Source organism: Schistocerca nitens, chromosome 1 (genome assembly GCF_023898315.1).
Source record: "Schistocerca nitens isolate TAMUIC-IGC-003100 chromosome 1, iqSchNite1.1, whole genome shotgun sequence".
NCBI lineage: Eukaryota > Metazoa > Arthropoda > Insecta > Orthoptera > Acrididae > Schistocerca > Schistocerca nitens.
In genome coordinates this window covers 280507572-280529081 of record NC_064614.1, presented here as the reverse complement: position 1 = coordinate 280529081, position 21510 = coordinate 280507572, and the positions used below count along the sequence as shown (strand labels likewise).

Sequence of the window (21510 nt, the reverse complement as noted above, 5' to 3'; positions counted from 1 at the left end):
TCATCACTGAAAATGACAAGTCTCCATTCGTCCTTCCATAAACACCTATCGCGACACCACTGGAGGTGGGCTGAACAATGTTGTGGCACGAGCAGAAGACGCCCTAATGATACTTGGGGCCGTAACCCTGCTTCGTGGAGAAAGTTGCAGAAGGTTCTTGCTGATACCTTTGGAGCAACTGTGCCCCTAAGTTGTGAAGTGACTGTGTGGCCCAGTACGGCACTGTGTAGGATGCAACAGTCTTGGCATGCAATTGTGTGTTGGTACTGTCCACACCGAGGTCGATGGGCATGTGCACCTTCTGCTGACCACTGGCAACAACATTGATGCCTTGTGGAGACCTCACGCCCCATGTGTTGCGCAATTCTGTGCTATATCCACGCAGACTCCCACAGGCCCACTATACGCCCTCGCTCAAACTCCATCAATTGCACAGATGGTTCACATACACACAGTTGGAGCATGCTAACAATGTTGCAGACACAGATGGAGCTCCCTATGCCAGGGCAAACTGGCTACCATTGGCTCTGGTGGTGACCAGCCGCTGCACAGCTAGCAACATCCCACAGCCAATAATGTGGTTCCTGGTGTGTCTGCAGTGCTGGGCATTTGGTCATTGCATGCAACGCACGTTCATACTGTCCAGTGCAAGCATGGTGGGTCTTCTTCACTAGTGTCAATGTGGTCATTTTTCATTTTCCAGGAGTGTAGAAAGCTGTGCCATGGTTGCAACAGACCCAGTAAAAATGATGATTGCTTTCACCTAATGGGCTAGGATAATCCTTTGACAGGACTGAAATAGGAAGTGCATGTGTTTGGGGGGGGGGGGGGGGGGTTTGGATTGGGCCAGTCTAGCACCTGGATTTTCCACAGGAATATGACCTTGCAGCAATGGTTTCGGAATGGCATTGGGATGGACTAGGACATTATGGAGGTTGAGTTGGTGATGGAACACCACTTCAGGAAGGATAGGAAGGATCTTGAGAAGGATGTCCCTCATTTCAGGGTATGACAATAGGTAATCAAAGCCCTGGCGAACATTGTGGTGCAGTTGTTCCAGTCCAGGGTGGTACTAGGTGATGAAGGAGGCAGTCCTCTGTGGCCTGTTCTTGGGCATGGTAGGAGGATTGAGGGTGCGAGAGGAAATACCATGGGATTTGTTTGCAGACTAGGACTGTATAATAGAGCCTGTCTGTGAAGGCCTTGGTGAGACCCTCAGCATACTGAGCAAGGGAGTTCTTCACTGAAGATACACTGTTCACAGGTGGCCAGGCTGTGTGGGAGGGATTTTTTGGTGTGAAAGGGATGACAGCTGTCAAACGCACGTGCTGTTGGTGACTGGTGAGTTTAAAGTGGACAGAGGTGTGGCTGGAGCAATCAGAGAGCGGAGGTCAGTGTATAGGAAGGTGACATGCTGGGTTGGAGGACAACCAGGTGAAGTGGATGGGAGAGAAGTTGTTGAACTTATGAAGGTAGGATGTCTTGGCCCTGAGGCGATATCTTCATTCCTTTACAACCTCAGCAGCTTCTCTCCCATCTGCTTCACTTGGTCCACCTCAACCAAGTGTGCCACCATCCTAAATGTTGACCTCCTCCCCTCTGATGGCTTCCTCTGCACCTCTGTCTAAAAGTAGGCCACCCTGTGGCACAACATGCAGCTGAGCATAACATGCTTGATTTCAATGATCCCTTTGCTACCCGAATCATCTGGATCCTCCTCTCCACCACCAGCTTTTCTGAATTGCGCAGATGGGAGCTGTCCTAGCAACACATTTTCTGCTCCTGTAATTATCCTGGACTCAACTTGTGGTAACATACTGTCCCCACAGCCTCCATCCAACAGTTTCCACCCCTATTGTCCTGTCATCCGTTCTCATCTCCCAGCCTCTTTGTTTGCCACCCCTATCATTGCACCCACCCATCTTTCCCTGCTCCTCTCGTTTTTGTTCCTTTTCTTCCCCACCTACTTGCTACACAAGCTCCTGATGCTGCACCTGTTAGCATTCTAGTCCCTGCACATTGTGCTAGACAGTGTTCCTCTGCCCCCCCCCCCCTCCAAACACTACTATCCCTACCCCTTCCCCTTGATAATGAAACATACGTCATTTTGCACAATACTTTCACATTGTATTTTTTTCCCATCTTCTCCCCCTCCCCCTTTCTCTTTGGGAAAATCTTACTCTCGAAGCTATGCAGTATGTAATACTAACACTTTGACACTTTGACTTTGTTCTGTGCTCAACATCTTACTCATTACTGAGAGATGCTGACTCAGTTTTTCAGTCTACAAAATGGGAAGTTATGGTACACAAAATGGAAACAAAACATTGTTGCTATGGTTCTGACATCAGCTGACAGTATATGTAATCTTACAATTTGAAACATTGAGTGTAGAGTGTATGTAGTGTGTGCAGTGACAGGGAGTGAAAAATGAATGAACAATATAGCAGTAGTCTTTACATTGTTATAACTTATTTGTAAAACAGTATTGTACACTAGGGATGAGATAGCACTGTTTTAAACAGACTGACCTTGTATTCGGAAGGTTGGAGGCTCCAGTCTTCATCCGGCCATCCTGATGTAGGTTTTCTGTGGTTTTCCTAAATTAATTCAGACAAATGCTAGAATGGTTCCTACTAGCAAATGCCAAAATGGTTCCTACTATAAGGCCGTATCCAGCTACCTGCCCGATCCTTCTGAAATTAGACCTGTACCTATGTAAATGCCTTTGTAGTGTAATTACATTATTTTTGTTGTTTTCAAATTGCAATACCAAGACATGTCCAGTATCCTTGTAAAAATGATCTACAGATGAATGAAACTGCTGCTGCCATTACTACTACTACTACTACTACTATCTGTAAGTATTACGCACTTAAGGTTTTTCAACATTTCTGTGATTCGTCCATGGGCCAAAAAAACTTTTTATCATTTGCACCACCCACCTTTATATGTGTTCAGTGTCCCCTTTTAGTCTTATTTGGTACAAGTTCCACACACCTGAACAATATTCTAGGCTGAGTCACTCAGCAGTTTTGTAACCAATCTGCTTTGTAGATTGATTTTATTTTCCCAGACCAAAGTCTGCCACCCGCTTTACCTACAACTGAACCTACATGATTGTTCCATTTCATATTCACATATATTGATATATCCAGTTCATAGTTACCTGCAGCAATATTAATCTGGAGTACAGAGTTTTTATTCATTACGGAATTCTCATACACTTCTAGAAGTGATTTCCTATGATTCCTCTAAAACTCTCATTAGCCAATTCTAGCATAACGTGGCTGATTGCAGTGACACATTTTGAAACTGACCAACTCATTACATAAAAAAGGCAGTTTTAGAGCCTTGATCCCCTCCCCTCCCCCTCCCCCTGCCCTTTAAATAAATTTCTTTAGAGACACAAGTATTTGCATGAGTTGACTGTAGTCATGGGATATTGTATTCTGTGTTTTGCAGTTTCGCATTTCTGAACATTTAAAGCAGATTGCCAAGCTTTGGTATTCTTTGAAATTTTATCAGCTTTTGACAATATAATTCTTCAGCTTTTACCAGATAATACATTACTAGATAACTGCATCAACTGCAAAAAGCCAGAGGTTGCTGTTAGTATTGTCGGCCAACTCATTAATGTATAACATGAAAAGCAGGGGTCGTAACACCTTTTGTGACCCTTCATCCAAGAGTCAGTGCTGTTATAAATCCTGGATCCAGTCACAAATTTCAGTATCAATAAGAAATAAAGTTACTGACTTTAGCAACTGTTTCTATGACGGGCATATACAGGGTGTTACAAAAAGGTATGGCCAAACTTTCAGGAAACATTCCTCACACACAAAGAAAGAAAATACGTTATGTTGACATGTGTCCGGAAATGCTTACTTTCCATGTTAGAGCTCATTTTATTACTTCTCTTCAAATCACATTAATCATGGAATGGAAACACACAGCAACAGAACGTACCAGCTTTGTTACAGGAAATGTTCAAAATGTCCTCTGTTAGCGAGGATACATGCATCCACCCTCCATCACATGCAATCCCTGATGCGCTGATGCAGCCCTGAAGAATGGTGTATTGTATCAAGGCCGTCCACAATACGAGCATGAAGAGTCTCTACATTTGGTACCGGGATTGCGTAGACAAGAGCTTTCAATGTTGTTGTTGTTGTGGTCTTCAGTCCTGAGACTGGTTTGATGCAGCTCTCCATGCCACTCTATCCTGTGCAAGCCTCTTCATCTCCCAGTACCTACTGCAACCTACATCCTTCTGAATCTGCTTAGTGTATTGATCTCTTGGTCTCCCTCTACGATTTTTACCCTCCACCCTGCCCTCCAATGCTAAATTTGTGATCCCTTGATGCCTCAAAACATGTCCTACCAACCGATCCCTTCTTCTAGTCAAGTTGTGCCACAAACTTCTCTTCTCCCCAATCCTATTCAATACCTCCTCATTAGTTACGTGATCTACCCACCTTATCTTCAGCATTCTTTTGTAGCACCACATTTCGAAAGCTTCTATTCTCTTCTTGTCCAAACTATTTATCGTCCATGTTTCACTTCCATACATGGCTACACTCCATACAAATACTTTCAGAAACGACTTCCTGACACTTAAATCTATACTCGATGTTAACAAATTTCTCTTCTTCAGAAACGATTTCCTTTCCATTGCCAGTCTACATTTTATATCCTCTCTACTTCGACCATCATCAGTTATTTTACTCCCTAAATAGCAAAACTCCTTTACTACTTTAAGTGTCTCATTTCCTAATCTAATCCCCTCAGCATCACCCGATTTCATTTGACTACATTCCATTATCCTCGTTTTGCTTTTGTTGATGTTCATCTTATATCCTCCTTTCAAGCCACTGTCCATTCCGTTCAACTGCTCTTCCAAGTCCTTTGCTGTCTCTGACAGAATTACAATGTCATCGGCGAACCTCAAAGTTTTGACTTCTTCTCCATGAATTTTAATACCTACTCCGAATTTTTCTTTTGTTTCCTTTACTGCTTGCTCAATATACAGATTGAATAACATCGGGGAGAGGCTACAACCCTGTCTCACTCCTTTCCCAACCACTGCTTCCCTTTCATGCCCCTCGACTCTTATAACTGCCATCTGGTTTCTGTACAAATTGTAAATAGCCTTTCGCTCCTTGTATTTTACCCCTGCCACCTTCAGAATTTGAAAGAGGGTATTCCAGTTAACGTTGTCAAAAGCTTTCTCTAAGTCTACAAATGCTAGAAACGTAGGTTTGCCTTTTCTTAATCTTTCTTCTAAGATAAGTCGTAAGGTTAGTATTGCCTCACGTGTTCCAACATTTCTACGGAATCCAAACTGATCTTCCCCGAGGTCCGCTTCTACCAGTTTTTCCATTCGTCTGTAAAGAATTCGCGTTAGTATTTTGCAGCTGTGACTTATTAAACTGATAGTTCGGTAATTTTCACATCTGTCAACACCTGCTTTCTTTGGGATTGGAATTATTATATTCTTCTTGAAGCCTGTGGGTATTTCGCCTGTCTCATACATCTTGCTCACCAGATGGTAGAGTTTTGTCATGACTTTCAAATACCCCCATAAATGAAAGTCAAGAGGGTTGAGGTCAGGAGAGCGGGAGGGCATGGAATTGGTCTGCCTCTACCAATCCATCGGTCACCAAATCTGTTGTTGAGAAGCGTATGAACACTTCGACTGAAATGTGCAGGAGCTCCATCGTGCATGAACCACATGTTGTGTCGTACTTGTAAAGGCACATGTTCTAGCAGCACAGGTAGAGTATCCCATGATAACGTGCTCCATTGAGCGTAGGTGGAAGAACATGGGGTCCAATCAAGACATCACCAACAATGCCTGCCCAAACGTTCACAGAAAATCTGTGTTGATGACGTGATTGCACAATTGCGTGCGGATTCTCGTCAGCCCACACATGTTTATTGTGAAAATTTACAATTTGATCACGTTGGAATGAAGCCTCATCCATAAAGGGAACATTTACACTGAAATGAGGACTGACACATTGTTGGATGAACCATTCGCAGAAGTGTACCCGTGGAGGCCAATCAGCTGCTGATAGTGCCTACACAGGCTGTACATGGTACGGAAACAACTGGTTCTCCCGTAGCACTCTCCATACAGTGACGTGGTCAACATTACCTTGTACAGCAGCAACTTTCTGATGCTGACATTAGGGTTATCGTCAACTGCATGAAGAATTGCCTCATCGTTCTAGGTCTTCCCCAGTCGCGAGTCATAGGCTGGAATGTTCCGTGCTCCCTAAGACGCCGATCAATTGCTTCGAACGTCTTCCTGTCGGGACACTTTCGTTCTGGAAATCTGTCTCTATACAAACATACCACCCCATGGCTATTGCCCCATGCTAATCCATACATCAAATGGGCATCTGCCAACTCCGCATTTGTAAACATTGCACTGACTGCAAAACCATGTTCGTGATGAACACTAACCTGTTGATGCTACGTACTGATGTGCTTGATGCTAGTTGTAGAGCAATGAGTCGCGTGTCAACACAAGCACCGAAGTCAACATTACCTTCCTTGAATTGGGCCAACTGGTGGTGAATCGAGGAAGTACAGTACATACTGCAAAACTAAAATGAGCTCTAACATGGAAATTAAGCGTTTCCGGACGCATGTCTACACAACATCTTTTCTTTATTTGTGTGTGAGGAATGTTTCCTGAAAGTTTGGCCATATCTTTTTGTAACACCCTGTATACCAGTGTCACAAAAAATGCAGTGATTGTTTGATGATCTAGTATTTAGAATAGCCATAGTGATTGCTTATGAGTGAAAAATGTCATTATATCACAGTCTAAGTTATGCTATATTTTCATTAATTGACATAGCTAGACTGGTTTTAGTCCATAGAAATTGGTGAGGCTTTGTGTACATGTTTGACAACGCTGGGAGCGTCTGCACTGGGATTGGAGTTACAGCATGATACTTCATTTTATCAAGGGGTGGCACCATTCCCCCCCCCCCCCCCTCTCTCTCTCTCTCTCTCTCTCTCTCTCTCTCTCTCTCTCTAGCCGCATGCTATAGTACTGCAGCACAGGGTTTTGATGTATACCAAGACTGCAGACATGCATTTGCAAACAAATAAACAAACAAACAAAATTTCAAGTTGATAAGTGAGACTTTATGATACCCCTTATACACTGCTCAAGAGTTAAAACATTACAGTCTCTTTCTTCATTAATTAACAAGTATTTTATGACTGTGAAGGTTGGATGTTGAACTTATGTTGAAGAACTGCTAACTAATTGATGCACTACTAAGTTTATAACATAACCACAACCACTTAATTGTGAAATTATAACATTTTGTTGTTACACTTCTTCTTTTAATATTTGCTTATATGTCAGCCCAAAGACTGTAAACATTTATTGGTGTATTATTTTTTCCCTGTTTAACTACTGTAACAGCTTATTAATGTTTCTATATTGCAGATATCTTTCTTAATTTTAAAGTGTTTTACAATTTGTCAGTTATTTCATACTAATATGTGCATTTCTTCACTTTATTTTGCAGCTTTGGGTTAGAAGGCTAATGAGGTTTTGTGCCTTATTAAGCCTTTTATCGGTCAGTTTGAACACGCCAAAAACATTTGAAAAGCATCCACCCCTTCAGTATGTGACCTTTTGCTGTGACCTCTTTGTAACTTTTTTGTTTACTGCAGAAATGATTGCCAAAATGCATATCCGAGGTATACTAAAGGTTAGTGGTATTGAAAACTTGCTTACTCAGTAGAACTGTGTTGTACATCATACTATAAGATCCATTTGTGCTGTATCTGTCAGTTAATCTACTTGCATCACATTGTATCTTGTCATTTGTCCCTATTCTGTAATGGAAATCCTCCCTTTTAATAAGGTATTTGTTTCTGTGTTTTGTATGTGTATGCATCTTTTACAAAAATTACTTGTGCACATTAGAGAAGTAACAGCAATGTTTAATTTTTTGTTATATTGTTTTCTGATACAAGTACTGGTGCTGAAAATAGAAAATCATCACCACAAATTTTATTCTCTGTAGAAATACTGACATGATTTGAATGCATGTGTCTTGGACATATGTCAAAACTAAGTTTAAGAGTTTCTCACATCCTCATAAACTACTTTAGTAATATATATAATGTTATTTATTTTGTGTCAGCACTTTGTGTTGACATTACATATATTTATTACCATATAGGAGGAAGTGTAATCTTCTATGCAAAATAAGCTCGATAAAACATAATTTATTACTTCATATTGTTGTGTTTGCAGTTCTTGAAAAAGTTTAATCCCAAATAACTATAGTTTTTTACACAATTAAATAAAAATGTTATTAAATCATAGTATCTTAATTTGTCAATAAATTTAGTGAAACTGTAAGTTGAACAGTGTAACATTCACCATACAATTGTTTCATATGTAGCTGGTTTTCTTTTCTAAACAAACAAAAGCTGAATAAATTGCTTTGATTTTCATTATGAAATAATTGTGCTTTTCTTTTGTATATTAATGTGCTATAAATGATGTCTTTGTCTGTGATGTCTTTGTGTTTTACTAAACTATTCTTTTCTTTCATTTAAAGGGTGAAGTTCCATACCTGAAGGACCATTGGTGTCAATTTGATGCCAGTATGGTATTCTTCCTTTGGGTGTCAGTAATCTTGCAAATGTTTGAGATGATAGGAATAGTGCCAAGATTCAGTTACCTTTCCATTCTGCGTGCACCGAGACCTCTAATTATGATTCGTTTCATCAGAGTGTTTTTGAAATTTTCTATGCCAAAATCAAGAATAAACCAAATATTCAAGTAAGTCTTTTCAGTTTGAGTCTCCTGGCATGTATATAACAGATGAACAGTTAGTTACTTTTGTAGGAATGTATACTATTCATGCACTCTCAGAAGAGTCTCAAGGCATTGGCTGTAGGGAGTAGCTGAATTGGTAGCAGTAAAATTACATTAAACAGTATTTATTGCTTTCTCATTGTTGCTAACATTATCTAACAGAGAAAACTGTGTTCAGGGCATCTGATTCTGTAAAACAATACGTGATATATGGAGTTAATGATCACTGAAGTGTTGTGTTATAACTAAATTTAAACTAACTCAATTATTGATATGTTGAACTCATTAAACATATGTTGTCTGCAAGCTGAAGTTGGAAGCAACCGTAAAGCATTCAATACTAGGCGAAGTATTATTATTTTTATTCATTCAGTACTTCCATTGGCCAGCACATCTATAGTGTTCATTGAGTGCTCGTATAGTCATTAATTTGTCACCTGCAATTGTTTTTCAATTACGGGTGCTTCTCAGTTAGAAAAAATATGTCGAAATGATTGCTATGCCATAAAACAAATACATACAGAACTACCTTATACACTATGTGATCAAAACTATCCAGACACCCCCAAAACATACGTTTTTCATATTAGGTGCATTGTGCTGCCACCTACTGCCAGGTACTCCATGTCAGCAACCTCAGTAGTCATTAGACATTGTGAGAGAGCAGAATGGGGCACTCTGTGGAACTCATGGACTTCAAACATGGTCAGATGATTGGGTGCCACTTGTGTTATATGTCTGTACATGAATTTCCACACTCCCATCCCTAGGTCCACTGTTTCTGAGGTGTTAGTGAAGGGACAAGTACAAGCCAACCTCATCTGTTGACTGACTGAGACTGCCGGCAGTTAAAGAGGGTTGTAATGTGTGATAGGCCAACATCTATCCAGACCATCACACAGGAATTCCAAACTGCATCAGGATCCACTTACTATGACAGCTAGGTGGCAGGTGAAAAAACTTTGATTTCATGGTCGAGCCACTGCTCATAAGCCACACATCACGACGGTAAATGCCAAACAACGCCTCGCTCTTTGTAAGGAGCATAAACACTGGACAACTGAACAGTGGAAAAACATTGTGTGGAGTGACAAATCACAGTACACAGTACACAGTGTGATGATCTGATGGCAGGGTGTGGGTATGACGAATGCCCGGTGAACATCATCTGCCAGCATGTGTAGTGCCAACAGTAAAATTCGGAGGCGGTTGTGTTGTGGTGAGGTCAAGTTTTTCATGGAGGGCCCTTATTGTTTTGTGTGGCACTATCACAGCACAGGCCTACATTGATGTTTTAAGCAACTTCTTGATTGCCACTGTTGAAGAGCAATTTGTGGATAGCAATTGCATCTTTCAACACGATCAAGTACCTGTTCATAATGCATGGCCTGTGGCGGAGTGATTACACAAGAATAACATCCCTGTAATGGACTGGCCTGCACAGAGTCCTGACCTGAATCCTATAGAACACCTCTGGGATGTTTTGGAACCCTGACTTTGTGCCAGGCTTCACCAACCGACATCAATACCTCTCCTCTGTGCAGCACTCCTTGAAGAATAGGCTGCCATTCCCCAAGAAATGTTCCAGCACCTGATTGAACATATAAGTGCGAGAGAGGAGGCTGTCATCAAGGCTAAGGGTGGGCCAACACCAAATTTAATTCCAGCATTACGAATGGAGGGTGCAATGAACTCATATTGTAAGTCATTTTCAGTCAAGTTTCTGGATGCTTTTGATCACATAGTATATATATGAAAGCATATTCCAACACATTTGAGTACAAAAATGAAACAAAACAAGGAACACAGAAAATACTTTTGCTTTTACATAATTCATTTATTTTGCAGCAAATTAAAGGCAAAAATAAATAATTTGTCTGGTGACTATTGTAGACGACAAAATGTCGAAACCATTAGTGCAAGTAGCTGACCATCTTCTGAATGAATGGTGGCAAATTTCTTGAATTTTTCTGTTTGTTCTAGGTACTTTGAGAAGAATACATTTAACATATATCCCCAGTATCAGCTACCAATGCCTACCAAAGATTATTATATGTTGTAACTGCCAACTCCAAATCTTCTGATCTGTCAGGGGCCCTAATTGAGATGGTTGCCTTCACCAAAGCTCATGTCTCATCCTTCTGAAGTCAATGAGACACGAAGTTCGATTTGGTGGGATGTAACATAATGAAACATAATCTGATCCAGTCACTAATACCTGAACACCTTAGGAGTCTCTGTTGCTAAATACACTACCATTATAGGCCCTGACAGTGTGTGAAGATGGAACAGGCTTTAAGTGTGATTCTGTGACCTCAACCAACTAAACCTCGGGAAAAGGATTCAGGGGTGAATTAGGTAATTAGATTAGATCTTTATTGGTCCAGGTAATCATGTAGTACACAAATTGGCATTCTGATGTTTGACTTTGCTGACAGAGCCCCAACCTCACCTCTGCTTGTAGTGCTTCATCACTATCAAAGTGAAGTCATAGAACGTGGTCTTAAAATTGTGCAAACAGATGAAAATCAGATGGGGCCTTGTCGTGACTCTGTGGAGGATGACTGATGAAAGTGAACCCAAGGTGCCAGATTGTTGCAGATATCGCAGTGCTTGCATGTGGTCTGGCATTGTTAAGCTAAAAAAGGGGTGCTCCATTTGTGGACGAACTCTTCAAATGAGTGCTTTCAGTTTTCTCAGGGTCTCGCGGTACCTTGCAAAGTTTATGGTGCCTTTAGGCTTGAATTCAAAATGCAGTGCACCCTGAACATCCCAGAACACTGTGAACATTGATTTGCCTGCTGGTGACATGCTCTTGAACTTTTTTGGCATCAGTGATCCTTTGTGGCAGAACTCCATTGATGCTCTCATGTTTTTGTGGTCTGTTTGATGTCAGGAGTGAGCATTTGAGACATCTGCCATGCACACAGTTTTCTGTACCACAGTTCTGTAATGCTGGACTGTACTCATCCTCAAGATATGCCATACTTACCTGAGAGCTTTGTTATCCAACAATTTTCTTTGCCGTGTTCATCAAACCAATTCCAGTGAATGTCATTGGTTACTGTATTTGCTCATCTACTAAGAGCTCTGTCACACATGTTAAAGTTAGCACCATCACCTCCATTTCCTTCATTACAATCATGAACTGCACAATGTCGACATTATTGACATTGATACAATCGTACAATCGTAACTGTACACAGCTTTCATTCTTCCATGCATTTCGAGTGGAGGCTTGTTTTCTGCAGTTAGAAACTCAATTACAGCGTACTGTTTCTCATGCACCAACATAGTTACACACAACTATGTTGCATGCTACAATTCGGAACCTTCTAGTGACAGTGGGTTGAAACTTGTGTCAGTGAAGCAGGAGAGTCGACATAGTAATATGCATCACATGTCATACCTCAATCGATGTTAAGGACAGAATTAAAAATTTGAGGCATCACTTTCCAGGCACACCCTCATACACATGGGAAAAGAATATATCATGTAAAAGCAGAAAGAACGCATACTGTAGAGGTAGATTGATATTTGCATTCGAGTAACATTTGCATGGTAGATCATTAAGGTACTTGGGGGGTAGTAACATCACCAAGTTACAAACACAGATATTTAATGTACTACCTGAAGGAACTTGTGCAGGCTATAGAAGCAGTGATGAGTCAGACATGCCTTAGCAGCTACTTGAACTTTGTCAGGTCATTTATTGATTTAATTTGTGGGATAAGCTTCTTATAAATAGCTTTCCCATAATTCAGGGTTCCTTGTTTTATTTAGGCTGTTATTCACTGGCTCCATATGGATGTTTCCTTTTTGCCTAGTTTCATGTGAAAATATTTTCAGTGTTTTGGAAGAGAGTGGGACTTCCCATTGCTTATAATAGAGTATGAGTCAGGTGAAATAATACAATATTACATGAGCATTTTATATGTCATTTATATACTCTATTTTACTTATTTTCTAACAACAAAAGCTTGCATATAATATTACTTCCTGCAGGTTACTGTCATAACTCTAAATGAATGCTTAATATATTAGAATAAATGAAAGTACACATTTTTGTCCTAAGAGCAAAATAGATTTACATTTTATCATCATAATTTAAGTTAAAATACAAAATTTTGTCTTTATGACATAAGTGAAAGTATCACATTTTTTCTTTTAAGAGAGTATTTTTAACTAAGTGGTTTCCTCTATTTTTACACTAAAGGATACTTTATAACTCTAAGAATTAATTCATTTTATAAAAAGTTTGACCTACGAAGAATGTCTGTAGTTTCTTTTCGAATACCTGTATATTATTAATTTCCTTTTTTATTGCAATCAGAAGCTTATTTATACCTGACTTAGTAAGTCCCTAGTGTACTTTCATGAAAGTTCAGATCCTTGGTGGAAATTTTTCACCTGTCTTGTGTTACAATTCACACTGTAACACAAGACAGGTCACAGTTTATCAGAAATAAATACCTATTGTTGACTAAAAACATCATCAGTGTCTATATACGAGGGTCTCTCCTAAAGAAATGCACACTATTTTTTTAAAAAATCCATCTTTTATTCTACATATTTGAAAGTTTTACAGTGTGTAGATACATCCTTTAGGAACAATATTTTCATTTCTCCACATAATTTCCATCCCTCTCAACTGCCTTACACCATCTTGGAACCAGCGCCTGTATACCCGCGTGGTAAAATTCTGGACCAACCTGTTGGAGCCACTGTTTGGCAGCGTGCACAAGGGAATCATCATCTTCAAACTTAGTTCCACGAAGAGACTTTTTCAGTTTCCCAGAAAGACGATAGTCACATGGAGCCAGGTCAGGACTGTAAGTCAGGGTGTTTCAGTGTTGTCCATCTGAGTTTTGTGATCGCTTCCAGGGTTTTTTGATTGACATGTGGCCATGCATTGTCGCGCAACAGCAAAACATCCTACTTTTGCCAATGTGGTCGAACACAACTCAGTCGAGCTTGAAGTTTCTTCAGTGTCATCACATATGCATCAGAATTGATGGTGCTTCCACTTGGCATGATGTCCACAAGCAAGAGTCCTTCGGAATCAAAAAACACCGTAGTCATAACTTTCCCAGCAGAAGTTTTATGTGAATTTGCATGATGCCACTCCATTGATTGCCTCTTCACCTCTGGTGAAAAATGATGGAGCCATGTTTCATCACCTGTCACAATTCTTCCAAGAACTTCATCTCCACCATTCTCGTACTGTTCCAAAAGTTCACTGCATACCGTTTTTCTTGTTTCTTTGTGAGCCACTGTCAAAATTCTGGGAACCCACCTGGCACAAACCTTTTTTAATCCCAGCACTTTCAGTATTCTGCAAACACTTCCTTCCCCTATCCCAACGTAGCGTGACAATTTGTTCACTGTGATGCATCTGTCAGCAGTCACCAATTCATTGACTCTCTGCACATTGTCTGGAGTGTGTGCAGTATGAGGACTGCCACTGCGAGGACAATCCTCGATATTGCCGTGCCCGCTTTCATCACGTAACCTGCTTGCCCACCGACTAACTGTACTGCGATCGACAGCAGCATCTCTATACACCTTTTTCAGCCTCTTTTGGATGTTTCCCACTGTCTCGTTTTCACAGCACAGGAATTCTATGACAGCACGTTGCTTCTGACGAACGTCAAGTGTAGCAGCCACATTGAAGACATTCTGTGACAGCACCACTCACAGGAACAGGTTGAACTAAGTTTGAAAACAAGCAGGAAGGATGTATCTACACACTGTAAAACTTTCACACATGCAGAATGAAAACTGTATTTTTACAAAAATGGTGTGCATTTCTTTTGGAGTGACCCTGGTGTATTGACCTGTAGTAGGAAATATCCTGAGATGCTTTAAGAGGCCACTCCAGGAAATTCTGTTACAGATCCCACATATTAATCTCACTGCTTGTTTTTGAAACTTGAAAACTTTTGCAACCCCCACAGCATTTGCTCAGAAGATTATACCGTAGGAGAGTATAGAATGTAAATACAAAAAATATGACAACAGCATTATTGCTCTGTTGGAAAGGTGAGAAATGGCGCTCTGTGCAAGTAATGCTGAGCCTGTGGGACTCCATCTCTTACATTTCTCCAGTCAGATTTTATTGTTACACTTGCCTCCATTAGGACTCTCTTTGTTTCCTGTTGTGTAGATAAGATTATAGCCAAGCCAAAGATTTGTTCTTCATGCTATAGTGTGGAAACCTTTTTAACAGTGTGTTACGATCTGCACAGTCAAATGCCTTAGCAAGATCACAAAAGATACCGATTTCTTCTGAAATTGAATTCAACTAGAATTTCATCTGTTAGGCTGTCTCTATGGAGAATCTACTATGAAAGCTGAACTGTCTAGTTGCAGTAAGCCATTACATGTAGTGTGGCCATAAATCCTATCACACACTATTCTTTCAATACCTTTGAGATCTGACAGCAGAGAGATGGGCTGATAATTGAATATTATGTTCTTCACTCACTTTTGTGGATTGGCATCACTGTCACATGTTTTAGTCTATTTGGAAATACCCCAGTTTTCAATTTTTCTTCTTTGGGGCAGGACCATAATATATGTCAGATAATGAAATGATTATTAGAAAGATGCACCAGGATAACTGTTTATAATAATTAATCTTTATTTATGACAGACTGTTTCAGCATATATCACCATTGTCAAGTATGTCTAGGATGATGTGACATCCATATTATGTTGCTGATTTGATTGATTGATTGATTGATTTATTATTGGTCCTGTAGATCATACAATTTGTACAGCAAAGCACATCATGATATAGGACAAGTCAATTTGAAAAATTATGTTAAGATGGTATATGATGAGAGATGACAGTAGTGGTACATAACTCACATAGCAGAATACATACAGGATATATAGACAAAATATAAAAAAGGTGGTGTGTGATGAGAGATGACAGTGGTGCATACTGCACATAGCAGAATACATATAAGAGATACAGACAGAATAGGAGTAACAAACAATAATTAAATTATCTTACTAAGTAGAAATATCTACCAGTGAATATACAGCTTATTACAAGTAATTAAAATATTGTGGTACATAGTTCACATAGCAGAATACATATATGAGATACAGAAAGAATATGAGTAAATATGAGTACAGCTTATTACAAGTAATTAAAATATTGTGGTACATATTTCACATAGCAGAGTACATAGGCCTATATGAGATACAGACAGAATATAGATAAGATACAATAATTAAATTATCTTACTAAGTAGAAACATCTACACCTGAATAAACAGCTTATTGCAAGTAATTAAAATTTTGTTTCAAGAAATTCATGTACGGAATAGAAACAGTGATTTAGTAGCAATTCCTTTAATTTAGTTCTCATTTTTTATGTCTGTTGGGAGGTGGTTGTATATTTTAGTGCCCATACATTTAACCCAATTTGCATATAATTTTGTGTTGTGGGCTATAATTTGTAACTGTATTTTGTTTCTGGTGTCATGTGTGTGGCGGTCTGCATTTCTGTCGAGGGTGTCCAAGTGCTGTACTGTAAAACAAGCTAGTTCAAATATATAGAGGCATGGCAGTGGCAGGATTTTTAGCTGTTGAAATAGTGGTTTACAGTGTTCAGTTCTTTTTTTACATTTCATTATTCTTACTACTTGTTTTTGTAACTTAAGAATTTTGAGAGAATCAGAGCTCTTTCCCCAGAAGATTAGGCCATAGGTCAAGACAGACTCAAACAGGGCATGGTACACCAGCTTCAAGATATCTACACTGGCTGTGTCTTTTAATGATCGTAATAGATAGCAGGTTTTACTAAGCTTTTGTGACAATGCCTCAATATGTGGTTTCCAATTTAGTGTGTTACTGACGGTAAGTCCAAGAAATTTGGTGTCCTGCTTGTATGAAATGTCATCTTTGCCGATAGCTATAACTGCATTGAAGAGGGTTAGATTTTGTCTAGTATGGAAGTTCATGCTTACAGTTTTTTGAGTATTTATGAGTAGTCTATTTGTTTCAAACCACAATTGTAAATGACAAGTAGTTTCATTAACTGCATCTTGCAATGTGTCACCTCTACTGGTTATCAGGATATTTGTGTCGTCCGCATACAGAAAGGAGCTGGCATTTGGTATGTGTTCTGGGAGATCATTTATGAACAATATGAAAAGAACAGGGCCAAGGACAGATCCCTGAGGGACGCCATTTGTTGTATGTAGTATATCTGACCTGCAGTGCCTGAATGTCTCTGATTTTCTTATTTCTACATATTGCTTTCTTTGACTAAGGTAGCTATGGAACCAATTGTGGGCTACACCTCTAATCCAATACTTATGGAATTTCATAAGCAGCAGCTTGTGGTTGACCATGTCAAAGGCCTTGGACTCATCAAGAAATGTACCGACAGCAGGTTGTTTATGGTCGACAAAACTTGAGCACTTTTCTAGAAATGCATACAGAGCATATGTGGTGGACCTTTTTTTCTGAAATCCATATTGGGAAGATGTGATTATGTTGTTAGAATTTAGACACATTTCTAATCTAGTTAACATACAGTATTCAAATATTTTTGAGAAGGCAGATAGTATAGCAATTGGCCTATAGTTTGTCATGTCGGTTTTCTCTCCCTTCTTGTAGAGAGGTATAATTTTAGCAAGTTTTAGCTGGTTTGGAAATGTTCCCTCTAGAAATGAGGTATTTATGATATTTGACAGGGGTCCACTGATGTAATTTGAACACTTATGAAGTAAGAAGCAGGGTATCAGATCATGCCCTGCAGAATAAATCTTTTTGACTCTTTTTTTAATAATATCTTCAATTTCATACGGTGTTGTAGGAGATAGGAAAAAGGAGTTCAGAGGAGTATTATTTTGAGACAAGAGTATGCAGTGTTTGGAGAGTTAGTCAGGAGATTTGTGGGAGGAGAGTGAACAGTATTTGAAGAGTTGGTTAGGAGATATGTGGAAATTTCTGAAAAATGGCTGTTGAATTTATTGGCAATTTTATGTGCATTTTCAGTCTTTTGTCCTTCTATATTTAGTGTGATTTTATCCTCTATCCTTAACTTTCTACCAGTCTGTTCATTTACTATACTTACTGTCAATGCTTTGATTAGAAGTAAATTATTGAAATATATTGAAAATAATGCTTTAATTATAGTTTTACAGTAGTTTGACATCAGATCATTCTAGACATACTTATCAATGCCAAGAAATGCTGAAACAGTCTGTTGTTAATAAAGATCAATTATTAAAAGCAGCTTTTCTGGTGCATATTTCTAATAAGCCCAGTTTTCATCAACTGGTTACACAAATAGCACAATATATGACTGATTAAATCTCCACATGATTTTAAACTCCCACTTGGTACACTGTCACCTACAGAGGACTGAGACTTTTTAGATAATTTTATGATTTTTAAAATTTCTTTGGGAGTTATGTATTTGAAAGAGAACACTACATTTGTGATTTCCATGTGATTAAGTAGGTCTGTAGCTTCTGTAGGAGATTGCTTGTCATGGTTCCTCATTTTTTCAGCTATGATGAGAAAAAATTTATTGAGATTTGAAGCTACAACATTTTGATTATTCAGGTCTGTGCCATTATCAGGAGACTGTGGTAGCCCTGGTTGTCCTGATTTCCTTTTTCTATTTGTTTCACTTTTTATGGTACTCCATATGGTTAGTGCTTTACTGTTTGACCTGATAAGTTTTTGTGCATAGTGCATGTGCTTGGCTTGCCTGATTACATGTGTTAGACTTTTATGTTATTTTTTGTAAAGTTACATATATATATATATATATATATATATATATATATATATATATATATATATATATATATAAACAAAGATGATGTGACTTACCAAACAAAAGCGCTGGCAGGTCGACACACAAACAAACACAAACATACACACAGAATTCAAGCTTTCGCAACAAACTGTTGCCTCATCAGGAAAGAGGGAAGGAGAGGGAAAGACGAAAGGATGTGGGTTTTAAGGGAGAGGGTAAGGAGTCATTCCAATCCCGGGAGTGGAAAGACTTACCTTAGGGGGAAAAAAGGACGGGTATACACTCGCACACACACACACATATCCATCCACAAATATATATATATATATATATATATATATATATATATATATATATATATATATATATTGTAAAGGCAAATGTCTGCTTGTGTCTGTGTATGTGCGGATGGATATGTGTGTGTGTGCGAGTGTATACCTGTCCTTTTTTCCCCCTAAGGTAAGTCTTTCCGCTCCCAGGATTGGAATGACTCCTTACCCTCTCCCTTAAAACCCACATCCTTTCGTCTTTCCCTCTCCTTCCCTCTTTCCTGATGAGGCAACAGTTTGTTGCGAAAGCTTGAATTTCGTGTGTATGTTTGTGTTTGTTTGTGTGTCTATCGACCTGCCAGCACTTTCGTTCGGTAAGTCACATCATCTGTGTTTTTAGATATATTTTTCCCACATGGAATGTTTCAAACATACACACAAAATTCAAGCTTTTGCAACAAACTGTTGCCTCATCAGGAAAGAGGGAAGGAGAGGGAAAGACGAAAGGATGTGGGTTTTAAGGGAGAGGGTAAGGAGTCATTCCAATCCCGGGAGCGGAAAGACTTACCTTAGGGGGAAAAAAGGACGGGTATACACTCGCGTGCACACACACGCATATCCATTCACACATATACAGACACAAGCAGACACATTTAAAGACAAAGAGTTTCTTTGTCCCTAAATACGTCTGCCTGCGCCTGCACACATGTGGACGGACATGCGCGCGCGTGCGAGTGCACACCCGTGTCCCCCCCCCCCCCCCCCGAGGCAAGTCCCTCCGCTCCCGGGACCAGAACAACTCCCTTGGGGGAGGGGGTGGGGAGATCCATCCTTCATGAAATCCTCCTCACTCCACCAAGAGAGTCTTTCCGCCGTCCACCTAACCTTCGTAACCTCTTAGTTCATCCCTATGAAATCCCCAAACCACCTTCCCTACCCTCTGGCTCCTACCCTTGTAACTGCCCCCGGTGTAAAACCTGTCCCATGCAGCCTCCCACCACCACCTACTCCAGTCCTGTAACCCGGAAGGTGTACATGATCAAAGGCAGAGCCACGTGTGAAAGCACCCACGTGATTTACCAACTGACCTACCTACACTGTGAAGCTTTCTATGTGGGAATGACCACCAACAAACTGTCCATTCGCATGAATGGACACAGGCAGACAGTGTTTGTTGGTAATGAGGATCACCCTGTGGCTAAACATGCCTTAGTGCACGGCCAGCACATCTTGGCACAGTGTTACACCGTCCGGGTTATCTGGATACTTCCCACTAACACCAACCTGTCAGAACTCCGGAGATGGGTACTTGCCCTTCAGTATATCCTCTCTTCTCGTTATCCGCCAGGCCTCAATCTCCGCTAATTTCAATTTGCCGCCACTCATACCTCACCTGTCTTTCAACAACATCTTTGCCTCTGTACTTCCGCCTTGACTGACAACTCTGCCCAAACTCTTTGCCTTTACAAATGTCTGCTTGTGTCTGTCTGTGTATGTGCGGATGGATATGTGTGTGTGTGCAAGTGTATATCTGTCCTTTTCTCCCCCTAAGGTAAGTCTTTCCGCTCCCGGGACTGGAATGACTCCTTACCCTCTCCCTTAAAACCCACATCCTTTCGTCTTTCCCTCTCCTTCCCTCTTTCCTGATGAAGCAACCATTTGTTGTGAAAGCTTGAATTTTGTGTGTATGTTTGTGTTTGTTTGTGTGTCTATCGACCTGCCAGCACTTTCGTTCGGTAAGTCACATCGTCTTTGTTTTTGGATATATATATATATATATATATATATATATATATATATATATATATCATTAACCAGCCTTTCCTTCCACTAAAGGTTGGTTTCATTTTAACCTGTCTTTGTCGGAAGTGGGCTTCAATCTGTTTCAGAATTTGAGAATGAGTTGAATTTCTTATTTACTTTCTCTGCCTCATAGTCTTCCTTCCATTGTTCCAGATGTAACTATTTATAAACACACTAGAAGATCCAGTATTTGATGTTCTAACGTGTCAGAAAAATCGTCTATTATGGCCTGTGTTTTTACTTTACTTTAATCTGTGTGGTCCAGAAGCAGATAATCAGTAATGGTCTCACTGTGCTCATATACTCTTGTTGGGGGAGAGATCATAGGGATTAGCTTGAAAGTGGACAATAATGATTCCAGTCATTGATGACTGTTATTATTTATTATGAAATTAATGTTAAAATCACCAAATATTATAATCTTACTGTTATTCCTCTAAAGTTTTATAAGAACTGATTCCAGCTAAGAAAGGAAGTTCTGAATGTTTCCCACAGGTGCCCTGTACACTGTTGTTATTATGGGCGACAGCATTTCCAGTTCTGATTTGACAGCACACCAATTCAAAATGCAAAATGCTATACAACACAGAACTGAGTTACATCTATGATTTGTGAGCTAAAAGTAATGTAAATATAAATTGCCAGCCTAGCTTGTCTTATGTTGGTGGTACAATAGTACAAACCATTTTTTAACTATAGCTTCCAGGTGATGTTCAGTTAAGCAGAGCACATTAGCAATAGTTTCATCTGTCTCAACCGTTACTTGAAGAAAAAGCACTCAGCTT

General features: G+C 39.7%; 1 protein-coding gene across 1 annotated transcript in view; it reads left to right on the top strand.

Annotated features, from left to right (window-relative positions):
• Positions 1–21510, top strand: part of LOC126248157 (sodium leak channel NALCN) — a 394425-nt gene that overhangs the window by 101282 nt on the left and 271633 nt on the right. The window contains exons 5-6 of the mRNA XM_049948905.1: positions 7557–7742; positions 8604–8827. Coding sequence (XP_049804862.1) covers positions 7557–7742; positions 8604–8827 — 410 coding nt within the window. The remainder of the gene's footprint in view (positions 1–7556; positions 7743–8603; positions 8828–21510) is intronic.